Genomic DNA, 16,695 nt, shown 5'->3' with positions numbered 1-16,695 from the left:
GCTAACATAGATTGTTTCGCTTGGTCCCATCTTGACATGACAGGGATCCCGTCGGAAATAACTATACACAAGCTGAGGCTGGATCCGAAGTTCCACCCGGTCAAATAGAAAAGGATGCCTCAGTCCAAAGTCAAGCACGCATTCATCAAAGACGAAGTGTTTGAACTCCTTAAAATAGGATCTATTCAGAAATTTAAATACCCGGATTGGTTAGCAAATATAGTAGTAGTCCCTAAGAAGGGGAAAATTAAGAGTGTGTGTGGACTATAAAGACTTGAACAATGCATGCCCCAAGGACTATTTTCCTTTGCCCAACATCGATCGAATGATCGATGCGCCGGCCGGCCACGAGATCCTCAGCTTTCTCGATGCCTATTTCGGGTACAACCAAATTCGGATGGACTTGGGTGACCAGGATAAAACATCATTCATCACTAAATACGGCACCAACTGTTATAATGTAATGTCGTTCAGACTAAAATACACTAGTGCCACTTACCAATGCCTAATAAATCAGATGTTTGAGGAGCAAATTGGAAAATGAGGTTTACATTGACGATATGTTAGTTAAGCCCCTGTGAGCAGAGGACCATTTGAAACATTTGCAAGAAACCTTCAACATATTGAAAAAATACAATATGAAGCTAAACCCGAAGAAATACGCATTCGGAGTTGGTCCGGGAAATTACTCAGATTCATGAAGTCTAACCAGGGAATCGAGATTAATCAAGATAAGATCAAGGCCATCGAGGACATCACCGTGGTGGACAATGTCAAGGTCGTTCAAAGGTTAACCGGGTGCATAACCTCCTTGGGTCTATTCATCTCGAGGTCCTCCGACAAGAGCCCTCGGTTCTTCTCACTATTGAAGAAGAAGAAGAATAACTTCTCATGTACCCCAGGAGTGCCAACAAGCCTTGGAAGAACTCAAGCGGTACCTCCCGAGCCCACATTTGCTTCATACTCCGAAGGCAGATGAACACATGTACCTGTACTTAGCGGTATCCGAGATATCGGTAAGTGGAGTCCTAGTCCGGGAAGAGGAAGGTATGCAATTTCCTATCTATTATGTTAGCAGAACTCTAGGCGAGGCCGAAACTAGGTATCCTCACCTAGAAAAGTTGGCGATCACTTTGCTAAGCACCTTTAGGAATCTAAAACCGTATTTTCAATCCCATCCCATGTGTGTTTTAACTACTTACTCGTTGAGAAACATAATGCATAAACCCGAGCTCTCGGGACGATTGGCCAAATAGATCATGGAAATCAACGGGCACGATATCGAATACCGACCCCGAACCACCATCAAATACAACGGGAATTGGTTCTAAACTTAGGGACTTCCTCGGGAATATAGACCCTCTTTACGGACGGTGCCTCGAATGAAAAGGGATCCATACTTGGCATCGTGTTGAATCCACTGATGGGTAATGTAGTTAGGCAATCTATTAGAACTGTAAAATTGACTAACAACGAGGCCGAGTATGAGGCCATGATTGCAGGTCTCATACTGACTAAAATCCTGAGAGCTGAGGTGATCGAAGCTAAGTGTGATTCCCTCCTTGTGGTGAACCAAGTGAATGGGACGTTTGAAGTCAAAGAGGAACGAATGCGAAGGTACCTAGATAAACTACAGGTGATGCTATATCGGTTCAAAGAGCGTACTTTGCAACATGTACCTCGGGATTAAAAACAGCGAAGCTGATGCTCTTGCTAACTTGGGATCATCAGTAAATGACAACGAATTCAACTTAGAAACGGTCGTACAATTCATGAAATCGGAAGTGGAAGAAGGCCACGCCGAGATAAACTTGACAAGCTTAATATGAGATTGTAGAAACATGTATATAGACTACCTGAAGACCAAGAAGCTGCCCTCGGAACCTAAATAATTGAGAGCTCTACGCACAAAGGCAGCCAATTTCAGCCTATCCGAAAACAATACCCTATTTAGAATAACGTTTGATGGCCCACTCGCCGTATGTCTAAGACCAGGAAATATCGAATATTCTTTGAGGGATGCTCATGAAGGCACCTACGGGAACCATTTGGGTGCTGAATCGTTGGTTCGTAAGGTAATCAGAGTCTACTAGATCGACATGGAAAAAGATGTGAAGGAGTTCGTACGAAAATGCCACGGATGTCAGAGGCACGCACCAATGATTCTTTATCCCGGGGAGCTGCTACATTCGGTCTTGTCACCCTGGCCATTCATGAAATAGGGAATGGACATCGTCGGTCTCCTGCCATAGGCACCCGGTAAGGCTCAATTTATAATATTTATGACTGACTATTTTTCTAAGTGGATGGAAGCCTAGGCATTTGAGAAATTCAGGGAGAAAGAAGTTATTGATTTCATTTGGGACCACATAATATGCCGGTTCAGAATACCGACCGAGATCGTGTGCGACAATGGGAAGTAGTTCATCGACAGTAAGATGAGCAAATGTTTCGAGGACCATAAAACAAAAGAATCATATCAACACCCTATCACCCTAGTAGGAACGGGAAGGCAGAGTCTACGAATAAAACAATACTCCAAAAATTTAAGAAGAGGTTGACCGATGCCAAAGGAAAATGGATGGAAATTTTGCCCGAAGTCCTATGGGTATTTCATACGACTTCAAAATCTAGTACCGGGGCTACCCAAATCTCATTGGTCTACGGTGCCGAAGTGCTAATACCGGTCGAAGTACTAGAATCGAGTCTCAGGTTCCGATATGCAACCAAAAAGTCAAACGACGAGGCCATGAGTACAAGCTTGGAACTGTTGAACGAGAGGCGCGAGGCCGTCCTCGTCCGGTTGGCAACCCAAAAACAACGGAGCGAAAGGTATTACATTCGAAGAGCCAATCTTTGACACTTCAATGTAGGGGACTTGGTGTTAACAAAGGCGACATTGAACACCCGGAACCCAAACAAAGGGAAGCTGGGACCGAATTATGAAGGTCCATATCAAATTATCGAGATAACCGGCAAAGGATCATACAAACTCGAAGCAGTGAACGGTGAGCGACAACCAAACAACTGGAACGTAACCCACTTAAAATGATACTACTGCTAAGGTACGGCCCCATTCATTTCTTTTCTTTATATATATGCGAATTGGACTAACTCTTGCAGGTAATGGCCAAGGAATGATGCAACCTTTAGGCCTAAAGCACGCGTTGCACTCTTTTTCCCTTGAACTAGTTTTATCCCGAATGTGTTTTCTGGCAAGGTTTTTAACGAGGCAACACTGGATCGAGCTAACATAGAATTGAAGACCGGCTATGAATCGGAATCGAGGGTCATATCAACAGTATCCGAGCCTTCTCTACGACCAGCCTCGAATACTGGGGACCATCACCCTCAGATAATGATTTTAGCAAGGAAGAAAACTTGATGCTCGAAGAGACTGGGCTCGATGGATAGGATTTATTATAAGGTCCAAACAGTCAAATGATCCATGCCACATAGATCACTTAAGCCATAACACGAAGCTTGTGCATATTTGAAATCTTGTATGTTACGCACAAAAATGAAAGAAAGTTTCTACCTTGCAGATACATATTTTGTGTCCTAAAAACTACATTTTGTTCCCTAAGGATATCGAGCCCAAGGGCCACCTCTGCCCGGATCCAAGAGATCAACCCCGTTCGGGGACTGTCGTTCAGGGTAAACTCAGACGGTTCAGGCTGTCGAAGCCCGAGGGCACAAAACCTATTAGGCAGTGCCCGAACTTTAAAGGCTACGGTCACCCCTACTTTGGGACTATCGTCTTGGGCAAGCTCGGACGGCTCGGGTATCGAAGCGTGGGGTAATAAGCCTATTGGGCAATACCTGAACTTTAAAGGCTACGGTCATCCTAGAAACGGTGCGGAGATATCTGAAACCCGTAACCAAAACATAAGGCCTTTAAAATTTCCAAACCGGTTCAAAGGCTACCCTTGAAAAAATTATAATCTAAAACTTCTAAATAAGCACTTTGTGGAAAGCTTCTGGTCATACCAAGCCCTAATGGTAGGCTATAATTACGTTTTTCATTCGCTTATCTCACTCTAATTTACTGTAGTTTATTTGAGTTAGAGCCTTAATCGCTAGCATTTTCCACTAATTATATGTTTTATGCTTTGTAGGAGTGATCCCGACCTATGAATATGTTATGGAATGAATTCATGTTATTCTGGAGCTTTGAAGTCTGAGTAAAAGCCCAAGGATTAAGTTGGAATCGAGTTCGAGGATCAACGGGCACTAGTGCATTCAAAGAGAGAAAAAAGATTCGAGTTGGGATTCACCCAGGTGCGCGAGCGCGCACTGCGCATGCATTTGAAGCAGTGTACCATCCAAAGTGCGCGTCCTAATGCGTGAGCACATCTCCAGGTGCGCGGCCATGCATGTCCTATCCGGGAAGAGTCCTATTTCGTGAAGGAGAATGTGTGTTCGTTTGGGATCGACCCTACTTGGTGTATATACATGGAAAAATGGTATTTTTGTAACTTTTGACACATCTAAGACCTAAGGAGGCTAATGAGAAGGGGGAGAACCAAGACTACAAGTATTTAATCATTCTATCCTCACTCAAGACAAGAGTTTGGATCGTTTATGTTTTCCTTCAATTTAAACTTATTTGTGATTAATTTCTCCATATCTATGGAGTAATTCATCTTTAGGGATTGATTGATTTGGTGTTTTGAAAATCGTTTGTGGATATTAACTCTAGTTTTTATGTATTGAATCATTTTGGGTATTTTAATTATTGAACATATATTCACATGTTTATGTAATCGAAAGAGGTATAACTTGTGATGTTTTTGCATTATCTTGTTGGTTGAATTCATTGATTCTTCTTAGTAATTGAAAGAGGTTAGTTGAATTATTTTTTAGACCTAGTTAGGAGAATAATCGAAAGAGGTTCTCTTACAAACCAATCCACTACGAATTCTTGTGAGCTTAACTTAGTTTATATTGTGAGGTTGAGACTTAATCGACAGAGGAGTTTCTACTAAATGTTTAAACTAATAATTGAGTGAATTCAAGAGACTCACTTGAACCTTAGGAGTGCATTAGCTAGAGTTAAATCACAGACAAGTATCTTGCACCTATCCAATCAACCCCTATTTTTCTCCCATTGATATCTTCCTTACTCATTATTGCGATTGTCATTAGTCAATAGTTTAAACTCTTAGTTAAATTTTAGTTTTAATCACACAAATCTCAATTGCTGATCAGCTTGGATAATAATCAAGCTATAAACTACAAAAATACTATTTAACTTCAATCCCTGTGGATACGATATTTTATTATACTATATTCGACTAGCGAGCATATTTAATTATGTGTTTTGCGCTGGTCAATTTTGGCGTCGTTGTCGGAGATTGGCAATTAATAGTGTTTGAAATAGTTTGTAGTGCTAATTCAGGATTTTTTTATTTTTATTTTTATTTTTCTCTTTTTACGTTTGGTGTTCCTTGACTATGCGCAGACTACAGGTTAGATTGGTGCATGACCGATCTTCTGGGAAGGAAGTGCTACCATACGAACCAGAAATTAAGAAACGAATCCGATAGCTGAGGAAGGAAATAAATATCCCTGAGAATACTGTGAAGGTTGGGCAATCCTCAACCAAGGAAGTTATGGCGGGATATGAGGATAATGTTGATGTGGCTCCAAGAGAGGCAGCCCAGCAAAGAGAAAACATTGCACGAGATACTGAGGAGACAACTCTTCGAAATGCACAACTTGTATATGAAGAGGAGAGGGCTCGGAGAATTGCTTAGAATCTACCTTTAGGTGCACACCAATTCGGAAATATAGCTCCCGGTGCTGGGAGACCCCTTGGCGATTATGCTAGACCGGTCTTCCAGTTGCAGCTAACAATTTTGAGTTGAAGCAGGGGTTGCTTCAAACTCTTCGAAACAGTTGTGTCTTCAGAGGAAAGATGAACGAAGATCCAAACAATCATCTTATGGACTTCGAAGAGATTATGAACACCTTTCAATACAATGGTGTATCACAAGATGCAATTTATTTAAGGACATTCCCATTCACTATCAAAGACGATGAAAAGCACTAGCTTCGAAGCTTGCCTAATGGATCGATTAGAACATGGGATGAGATGCCAGAAAATTTCGTGACAAATATTTCTCATCAGCTAAGATGGAAAAGTTTATAAGAGAAATCCATAACTTCTGCCAGAATGAGACTGAAACTGTGTTTGAAGCTTGGGAGAGGTTTAAGGAGATAGTGCGAAAGTGTCAACATAGCAGAATTAAACTCTGGATGCAACTCTAGGACTTTTGGGATGGATTGACACCTACCGCTCGCAGAACATTGATCAATGCATCTGGAGGTCCGTTGATGAAAAAGACTACAGAGGAGATAGTCATAATTCTATGTGAGTTATCTGAGGATGCAAATCAGTGGCCCTTTGAAATAGCTGAAAGAAGAAGATCAACTAGTGTTCACTAAGTTGACGCTAACACATCTATGCAGGTACAACTTGGTGCCATGTCCAAGGAAATAATGAAGCTGACCTTAACTTCAATACACAGTGAGCCTCATGTAGCGTGTGATATATGTGGAAGAGGGAACCCTACTCATGAGTGTCAACCTCAATCGAGGAAAATAATGATGTTGGGAATTATAATTTCAATGCAATGGGTCAGAAGCACCCCAGTTTTTCATGGAGTTCACCTGGGGGTACAGCAAATGCATGGCAACAAAACAATCCCAGATTTCAAGGAGCTCCTAGTTTTGTGAATCAGCCGAGGCCGCAGTTCCAGCCTCAACATTCCACTCAGCCTGGGCTAGAAGATCTAATGAAGTCCTTCATTTTCAATACATAAGAGAAATTAGATGCTCATGGTTCAGCTATCAGAGAACTTGGCACTGGTTTGCAGAACTTGGAGAAGCAAGTGGGGCAAATTGCAACAATATTATCTAAGAGAATCCCAGGTACTCTGCCAGCTAATACCGAGAGAAATCCCAAAGAAACAGTGAATGTTGTGACCTTGAGAAGCAGGCAAGTGCTGAAAGATCCCACTTCAGTACAAAAAGAGGTGGTACTTGAAAAAGAAAGTGAGGAGAAGTTGAAAAATGAAGGTGATATGAAGAAGAAAGGAAAGAAAGGAGTTGAGAAAAATAAGAAAGAGGAAACTTCGAGAAAGGAAGATCGAAATGAGAGCGAGCACATGCCTGCTCTACCTTTTTCCCAAAAGCTGTATAGAGAAAAGTTGGACAAGCAGTTTGAAGGATTTCTAGATATGCTGAGGCAGGTTAATGTAAACTTTCCATTCACAGAAGTGTTCTCACAAATGCCAACTTCTGCCAAATTCTTGAAGGATATCCTTACAAAGAAGAGGAAGATAGAAGATACCTCAATGGTCAAGCTCACAGAGCATTGCAGCACAATCTTGCAAAACAAACTCCCACAAAAGTGTGGTGATCCATGGAGTTTTACTATACCTTGCTCGTTAGGCACTCTTAATTTTGATAAATCGTTATATGATTCGGGTGCCTCAATTAATCTAATGCCTTTGTCTATTTACAGGAAGCTGGAGAATGAGTGTGGGGAGATAAGGTCTGCGCCAATATCTTTGCAGCTGACAGACCAAACAGCTATAATACCCGAGGGGATAGTGGAAGTTGTTTTAGTTCGTGTAGATAAGTTTGTATTTCTTGTAGATTGCATTGTGGTGAAGATGGAGGAGAATAAAGAGGTCCCTCTTATCTTAGGAAGACCATTCTTAGTGATGAGCAGAGCAATATTAGACATACATGATAGAAAGCTCATGCTTAGAGTGAGTGAGGAGACGGTGACCTTCGAGATGAATGTAGAGATGTGGGTGATAAAAGAGAATCCAGCTGGAAGTGTAGAGTGGAGAGTGAGAATCTCGAAAGAGAAGAACTTAGTGATTGAGAAATATAAGTGTGGGTTGAACCCCAAGAAGGATGAGAAGAAGTTGTCCGCGTGGATGTGTGCACTAGTTTGGGCACGAAGAATGAAGCCCGACTTTGACTCAAACCCCGACTAGAGATTCAAGAAAGTTTCCTCTACCTTATGCCTTTTAATTGTGTATCATGGGGATATGCAATAACTTAAAGTGAGGGTGGGGGATATTTGTATGTTGTATGTATATGTATTTCTTTATGCTTAGTTATAGTAGTTTGATAGAAAAAATTTGGAAAACCAAAAACTTTTTAAAATTTTTGACTTTTCCCGACGAATGGACATCATTCGACAGGTTTCTTGAGCGATAAAGTCGAAAGAAAAAGACTAAAAGATTTTTTTTTAGTTAGAGTATTAATTTTTCCTTGGTTTTTCTTTGTGCCGCGGTTCTTTTCCAGGGCTTTTGTTTGAATCAGGTGTAGTTAGTTTTATTTTTGTTAGGAGTAGAAAACCTTATGCAATAATTTTAATTGGAAGCAATATCTCGTGACACTATCATGCCTTGAGAAGAGTGAGTGCTTTAGTTGTAACGCGTATGCTCAGTTTTTGACTCTTGTATAAGTACCTTAAATTGTATAATCTTAACTTTGCTTAACTGTTTTGATTAGAATGTCTTGATAATCTAATCTTGAGTGAGTTGTGTGCCATGTGTGTGTGAGGTTTTTGTGTTATTCTGTGCATTGCATTTAATGTCTAGAACTTGCCACATGTGTTTGCAAAGCAAAATAGTAGTTTTATTCAGTCTTGGAAGTGATATAGGCATTTCTTTGTTGAGCCAGTTATATATTTTATCCACTTAATTGTTATGTATCGTAGTTAACCCCATTGAGCTTGTAATCCTCTTTCTTTTGTAACCACATTACACGTCTTACCCTTTTGTTTGAATTGGCCATCTATTTGAACCATTTACCTCTCGTGAGCACTTGAATTTATATGAACTTTGTAAAAGTTGAAGTGTGGGGTGATTGGGTTGGTTTTTGCGTGGAGCTTATGAAATAAGGAGAAATGTGCACTGTTTTGAAAAAAACGTAAGAGCCACTTAAATTGAAAAAGAAAAACAATATATACATAGTGTATTGTTGTGAAAATTATTCATTGATAAGTGGTAACTCTTGATGTATTTATGCTTAAAGAAGTTGGAATTAATGTAAATTGATGTAAATGTGGAGTATTGGTTTGACACAAGTGTGAGGTTTTGAAAAAATGAAATGTATGTATTAAAGTGCTTAGGGAGGTATAGTCACTCTGATATCTAAATGTATCCTACCGTCCCACAGCCTACATTACAACCAAATTAAGTCCTACTTGATCCTTGACTGGGTGAGTTTGAATTGGTAGAGTAGTATACTACGGGCAAGCCTATGGTTCATCTTTTGTGGCATATGAATGTTGTTTCTAAGAGTGAGCGAATTCTTTCAATTTGAAGTTCCTAATTGTTTTTAAATTTGATTGTATGTGGACCTACTCTCTTTTGTTGTGAGGGCACATGATTCGTGAAGAAAAGATAATGTCGTTGAACTCTGTGTCAGAGTAAGTGAGTGAGTTATAAATAATGTGTGGTGCTTTTGAGTCAAATCTGGAGGCGAGGATGTGACACTATTTTTCTTAGGCTATTTTAAATATTCTTGGTATGATGAGTTATGAGAGTTGTGTAATAAGGTCGTGTCTATATAAAGTGTAGTTTGATTGCTCGAGGATGAGCAATGGTTTAAGTGTGGGGTGTTGATCGTAGGATATAATTACGTATTTTAGTCGCTTATCGCACTCTAATTTATTGCACTTTATTTGACTTTGAACCTTAATAGCTAGTGTTTTGCACTAATTATATGTTTTATGCTTTGTAGGAGTGTTCCCCGATCTATGTAGATGTTATGGAATGAATTTAAGCTATTCTGGAGTTTTGAAGTATGAGTAAAAGCCCACGGATTAAGTTCGGATCAAGTTTGGGATCAACGGGCACTAGTGCATTCAAAGAGAGAAAAAAGAATCGAGTCGGGCGTCACCCAGGTGCATGAGCGCACACTGGGTGCACATTTGAGGTAGTGTACCATCCAAAGTGTGCGGCCTAATGCGCGAGCACATCTCCAGGTGCGCGTCCGCGCACGTCCTATTGGGAGGAGTCCTATTTAGTGAATGAGAAGGTGTGTTCGTTTGGGCCCGACCCTACTTGGTATATATACATTGAAAAATGGTATTTTTGGAACTTTTGACACATCTAAGACATAAGGAGGCTAAGGAGAAGGGGGGAAAAGCAATATCACAAGGATTTCATCATTCAATCCTCACTCAAGACAAGAGTTTGGATCGTTTATGTTTTCCTTTAATTTAAACTTATTTGTGATGAATTTCTCCATATCTATGGAGTAATTCTTCTTTAGGGATTGATGGATTTGGTGTTTTGAGAATTGTTTGTGGATATTAACTCTAGTTTTTATGTATTAAATCGTTTTGGGTATTTAAATTGTTGCTCATATATTCACATGTTTATGTAATCGAAAGAGGCGTAACTTGTGATGTTTTTGCATTATCTTGTTGGTTGAATTCATTGATTCTTCTTAGTAATTGAAAGAGGTTAGTTGAATTATTTTTTAGACCTAGTTAGGAGAATAATCGAAAGAGGTTCTCTTACAAACCAATCCACTACGAATTCTTGTGAGCTTAACTTAGTTTATATTGTGAGGTTGAGACTTAATCGACAGAGGAGTTTCTACTAAATGTTTAAACTAATAATTGAGTGAATTCAAGAGACTCACTTGAACCTTAGGAGTGCATTAGCTAGAGTTAAATCACAGACAAGTATCTTGCACCTATCCAATCAACCCTTATTTTCCTCCTATTGATACCTTCCTTACTCATTGTTGCGATTGTCATTAGTCAATAGTTTAAACTCTTAGTTAAATTTTAGTTTTAATCACACAAATCTCAATTATTGATCATCTTGGATAGCAATCAAGCTATAAACTAAAAAAATACTATTTAACTCCAATCTCTGTGGATACGATATTTTCTTATACTATATTTGACCAGCGAGCATATCTGAATGTGTGTTTTGCGCTCGTCAAGCCCCCACACGTTTTAAGATAAATTACTTCATGAACAAGCGTTGTTCGAACCACCGAACAAGACCTTATTACTTCGTGCTAAGGCATTTGAAATCTTTACAATCGTAAAGAAAAAGCCGAAAGAAACAAACTTGAAAATTACCAAAGGGAAAAAAGAAAAGCCCTTGTGTGTGTGTATATATATATATATATATATATATATATATATATATATATATATATATATATAAAGATCTTTATAAAGGCCAAACGTCCTCAACAAAATATACAAAAACAAAGAAAATCTACAAGGCACCTAAGCATGATCTTCGCCGGAGCCCGCCTCGCGGGACCATCGGGGTCTTATCAGCCCTCAGATTTTCCGAAACCCTCAAAGCCTTCCTCGTCCTCGGGATCTGCCAACTTCTTGGCCTTGACCTCAAGCCTCTTAGCATTTTCGATCTCAGCTGATAGGTCGAAACCCCGAGTATGAACTTCCTCGAGAGCCTCTCTTCGGGATTGCCACTTCACGTATTCGACAGTGACTTTCAGGCGGTTTTGGGCTCCCTCAGTGTCAGTTCTGTACTAGGCCATCATCTCTTCAGCATCAGCCCTGGTTATTTCCATCACTAACATAACTGTTTTGAGCTCCATGTTAAGGGCATCACGTTCAGCGATAGTCGAGACCAGATGGGACTGGAGGTCTACAATATTTTGGGACCAGGCCTCCGCTTTCTCCCTCGCCGCTGGAAGTTGAACCTTCGCCGAGGCCAGCTGCTCCCGGGAAGTCTCCTTCTCCGAAGCCATTCGGTCAATTTTTCCCTTCCACTCTTCGGCCTTAGCCTTGACCACGTCCATCTCGGCTCGAAGTTGGTCGATCGGATCAAGCTTCTGCTAGACCTGTGGGTTTTGACCGTTAGTTACCATGACTGACTTGTCATAACTAACTTCAAAGATCTTACTTGTTCCACCAGGTCAGCATGTTCTTTCTGAGCTGCGTCCAACTCACCCCGAAGATTCTTGACTTCTCATTCACGTTGCTCGCTGAGAAGCTTATACATGTCCCTCTTCTCAACAAGCTCTTTGACCTTGAGTTGGCTAAGCTCATCCTGGTACCGGTGAAAGTTTTCATGGTGGAGCACTGATGCTTGCAAAATGTGAAAAATAAAAGGCATTAGAGTCATCAAACACTAAAGGCGAAGATAAAAGAGTGTGATAACACCTTAACCGGTTCGGTGCCTATTGTTCTTCATTGAACATGCATGACGCATCCACCTCATTCATTTTTGCCTGGTCCTCTTCGATTACCAGGAACAGCAGGTAGCTAGCTACCCCGACAGGGGCAGAAAGAAGTTGGGCATCCTCTGGGACGGTGATAACAACTGGCCGCTTCCGTCCAGGAACCCTGCTCGGATCTAGAAACCGGTTGATCAACCTCATGCTCGAGTTCGGCCCACCGACCTCCGAGGATGGACTTTTCCTCGGTACCTCTAGGTCACCCATCCCGGAGAAGTCTTCCAAGGCGGTTGAGTCTACACCATCAAAGAAGCATCATAGGGGATCGTCCGCTCCATGAACCCTTTCATTAGATCGCTCCTTCATCGCTCGGGCTTCATTGAACATGGACTCTATGAACGAGGGCGATCCCAAAATTTCTATAACACCGGGCGGGACGGAGCCGGCGTCACGAGAGGTCTCGACCCTTACCTCTGTACCCGCCTTTGGGACTTGAAGGGGATTAGCCTCCGTCATTTCTCCCTCGGCTGACACCCGTTCCTCAGGGACATACGGCTCACAAGCCATAAATATTTCGTCCTCCTCGGGCTCGTCCCTGAACTGGTAAAGCAAGTCTGAGTCAGGCACCCGAGAGCTGGAGCTTTTCTTTGGCTTACGAGCCAACCTTCTCTTTAGCTTTTTTTTCTCCGAGCTCGGGGAACTCGAAGCCCTCTTTATTTTCTTCTCCCCTGCAGTGGCTCTAGGCTGCCCCGGAGTAGAAGGATTGGTAGGTAGGACTTCTCCCCTACTAAGGTCCTAAGCTCAATGGTCTTAGGAAAATATTTAAAAATGAGAAGAGAAGGAATGAAAACATAGCGTTGAAAAGGAAAGCCTAGTTATACTTATCTAAGAAAAGGACTCTTACCGTGGGAACGGGACTCCCAGCGGCCCTTTGAGAGTTCGCGCCACAAGCGCTCGGCATAAGGCATCTATGAACAAATGCCTCTGATCCACTCCGTGAGTCGAGGAATGGCATTTAGGACTCGAGCGAGGGCTGCACCACATCAAACACCGATGAGTAAAAGAAAAGATAAAACATAAAATTGACATTTTAAAAAAGGAATTCTAAAGTTTCATTGAAAATTTCATTTGACTTGGTGTCTGATTCGTAGTTCTAGGTGTTATTTTGGCGATTTAATAACACGAGCGAGTTCGTATGAGGATTTTGGACTTGTGTGCATTTTTGGTTTGGAGCCCCGAGGGTTCGGGTGAGTTTCGGATAGGATACAGAATAATTTTGGACTTAGGATCATAACTGGTGTTCTACTGTTTCTAGTCCAAGCCTCAGACCTCGCAATTGCGAGGTCTGGCTTCGCATTTGCGATATGGCAGACTTCCTTTCTGGTTCGTATTTGCCAGCTATTTCCTCGTATTTGCGAAAAACAGTGGGGCATCAATGGTTCGCAAATGCGAACAATATTTTTGCAATTGCGAAGTGGGTTGGGGGAGCAATGTTTGCATTTGCAATCAAAATTATCGCAATTGCGAGAAGTTCAAGTTCGGAAATGCAAACAAACCATAGCAATTGTGATGGAAGTAGAAGTGTGAGACCTTCGTATTTGCGAGGGTTTTTTCGCATTTGCAGGGTTCGTAATTGCGAACCCCAGGTCGCAATTGTGACATCTTCGCCTGGACTTAAGCTAAGCTAGACGAGATTTTGTTCATTCTTACAAATTTTCAAACCTAGAAACCTTAAAGGCAATTTTTCCAAGAGCTCTTCTTCCCCAATTCATTGGCAAGTGATTCTAACCTACTTTATTTCAATTACCCATTACATTTTATAAGATTTCAACCTAAAATCTAGGATTTTCATGGTAGAAATTGAGGGTTTGGGTAGAATTAGTCATTTTTGTAAAATTGGAATTTAAATCTCAAATTGAGGTTGGATTTTGAAATAAATTGCCTAACCGGGCTCGGGGGGTGAATGGAAAATTAGGTTTTGGTCCGAATTTCGGGTTTGGACCAAGCGGGCCCGGGAGTTGACTTCTTCAATAATGACCTAAATTGAACCTTCCTTATTTGTGGGGAGTTCTTAAGGTTTATTTTGAATCATTGCTTGGTAATTTTCTATATTTGGTTAGCTCGGAGGCTTGTTCAAAAGGCAAAGCCGTGGTTGGGCTTTGAATTGATTTTTGGAGTAAGGTAAGTGTCATGGTTAACCTTGACTTGAGGGATTAGGATTTTTTTGACTATTTTCTACGTGTGTAAATGTTGGGTACAACGTATATATGAGGCGAAGAGTACTTATGCATTGTTTTTAGGTTAAAACATGTGGTTGAAACTTGTTTGTGATAATTGAATATTATTTGTGATAATTGAATATTATTGGAAGTTGAGGCTCGGTATTGGGGAAACGTTATTGATGTAAGGTTTATTCTTGATTATTCTTTCTCCCAAATGTCATATATTCATTGCTTCATGGTAAGGGATAGAGTGTTAATGCACGAAGGGTGATGCAGTGCTGATTATTATTCCAATTGTTGATTTATACAGAGTGAGGAAGAGAGTTAAAGTACGAAGGGTGATGTGTCGTATTTATCATTTCACGATGAAATTGAAAGTAAAATCACGAAGGGTGATATCGTGCCGTATTTATCATTTCATGATGAAATTGAGAGTAAAAGCACGAAGGGTGATGTCGTGCCATTATTGCTATTTCATGGTGAGGTTGAGAGTAAAAGCAGGAAGGGTGATGCCGTGCAGTTTATATTCATTACGTTTAACTGTTTCATTGGCTGAAGGTTTATTGACTGTTTCATGTTGTCATTCCCTGTTGTAGTTACCATATTTTTTACCCCTTTCGCATGTCCCTTCCCAATAGTACATGTTAAATCCTTATTGTTGTTATGTTGCGCGTATATTTTCGTCTGTATAGGTTTAATTATGTGGGTGGCATGTCATAGCCTCGTCACTACCACGTCGAGGTTAGGCTCGACACTTACGGAGTACATTGGGTCGGTTGTACTCATACTACACTCTACACTTCTTGTGCAGATTTTGGTACTGGTCTCAGCTGTACGTGAGGTGTATCAACTCGAATTAGCATTTGGAAACTCGAGGTAGATCTTCTGGCGTCCGCAGACCTTGAAATCCCCTTCCTCTTTCCTTATTTACCTTTCATCTCATTCGAGACATATGTATTTATTTCAGACCCTGTATGTAGAACCTCTAGAAACTCGTGTACTTATGACTCCAGATCCGGTTGTACTAGATATTGGATTATTATGCTATTTCGTACTTCATTTTAGTTGCATTTCCGTCTAATTGGTTAACTTGTTCAAAGTATTTAAAATTGGTAAAATAATTTCTCTAACGTTGGCTTGCCTAGCAAGTGAAATGTTAGGCTCCATCACGGTCCTGAAGGTGGGAATTCCGGGTCGTGGCACATACAAGCTTTATTGGCCTCCCCTAGAAGATTTGGAGACTGTACAAGCGGAGTAGATGATCGATGGTGAATTTGCATGAATCGATTTTGTTCACAAAGAATCGGAGGAGGATCACGATCCTCCACATTGATGGGTGAATTTGGTCGAGGTATACGTTGTACCTCCTGCAGAAGTCCAAGATGACCGGGTCCACCGGGCCTAATGTAAATGGATAAGTTTAAACACTCAGATATCCCACAACAAGGGTAGTAATATCGTCATCAGGTCCGTGAATCACTACGTCCTTATCCATCCAGCCGCAATCCCTTTCGAACCACAGGAAGAACGACATCAGTAATGAAGTTCGTGTACGTGTGACTCCAGATCCGATTGTACTAGATATTGGATTATTATGCTATTTCGTACTTCATTTTAACTGCATTTTCTTCTGATTGGTTAAATTGTTCAAAGTATTTAAAATTGGTAAAAGAATTTCTCTAACGTTGTCTTGCCTAGCAAGTGAAATGTTAGGCTCCATCACGGTCCTTAAGGTGGGAATTACGGGTCGTGATACGTATAAGCTTTATCAACCTCCCCCTGGAAGATTTGGAGATTGTACAAGTGGAGTAGATGATCGTTGGTGAACGTGCATGAATAGATTTTTTTTCACAAAGAATCGGAGGAGGATCACGATCCTCCATAGCGATGGGTGAATTTGGTCGAGGCATACGTTGTACCTCCTGATGAAGTCCAAGATGACCGGGTCCACCAGGCCTAATGTAAATGGATAAGTTTAACCACTCAGATATCCCTCAACATGAATAGTAATATCGTCATCAGGTCAGGGAATCACTACGTCCTTATCTATCCAGCCACAGTCCTTTCGAACCACAGGAAGAATAGCCTCAGTAATGCAGCAGATGTACCGTGACACCGCCTTGCATCGGCCTTGAATCGAAGAGGGATTTTCGATCTTGAAGTCGTCATTAACTGAACACCCCACGGGGACAAACATTTTCAAGGTGCACTCGGCTGCCGGTTCATCGGTGGTTGTGCCCAAAGTGGACCTCTCGGGGACAACTAC

The 16,695-nt window shown here is 41.1% G+C and overlaps 1 protein-coding gene across 1 annotated transcript; it reads left to right on the top strand.

Annotated features, from left to right (window-relative positions):
• The first annotated feature begins 5,615 nt into the window (after positions 1 to 5,615).
• On the top strand, positions 5,616 to 8,015 carry LOC138896298 (uncharacterized). Its single transcript, XM_070181096.1, has 3 exons — positions 5,616 to 5,723; positions 6,475 to 6,532; positions 6,829 to 8,015. The coding sequence occupies exons 1-3, from the start codon at positions 5,616 to 5,618 to the stop codon at positions 8,013 to 8,015; spliced, it is 1,353 nt and encodes a 450-aa protein (XP_070037197.1).
• The last annotated feature ends 8,680 nt before the right edge of the window (positions 8,016 to 16,695 follow it).

Source organism: Nicotiana tomentosiformis, chromosome 7, assembly GCF_000390325.3.
Source record: "Nicotiana tomentosiformis chromosome 7, ASM39032v3, whole genome shotgun sequence".
In the NCBI taxonomy this organism is placed as follows: Eukaryota; Viridiplantae; Streptophyta; class Magnoliopsida; order Solanales; family Solanaceae; genus Nicotiana; species Nicotiana tomentosiformis.
Note: the sequence above shows the minus strand (reverse complement) of the source record. Positions and strands in the feature narration are given on the sequence as shown.

What these genes read in the sequence shown, in the direction of transcription:
- LOC138896298 (XM_070181096.1), top strand. Translation starts at nt 5,616, where the DNA reads ATGGCGGGATATGAGGATAATGTTGATGTGGCTCCAAGAGAGGCAGCC. An exon ending in CTCTTCGAAATGCACAACTT is followed by an intron (nt 5,724 to 6,474) that starts GTATATGAAGAG and finishes ACATCTATGCAG; the next exon opens with GTACAACTTGGTGCCATGTC. An exon ending in GACCTTAACTTCAATACACA is followed by an intron (nt 6,533 to 6,828) that starts GTGAGCCTCATG and finishes TCAATACATAAG; the next exon opens with AGAAATTAGATGCTCATGGT.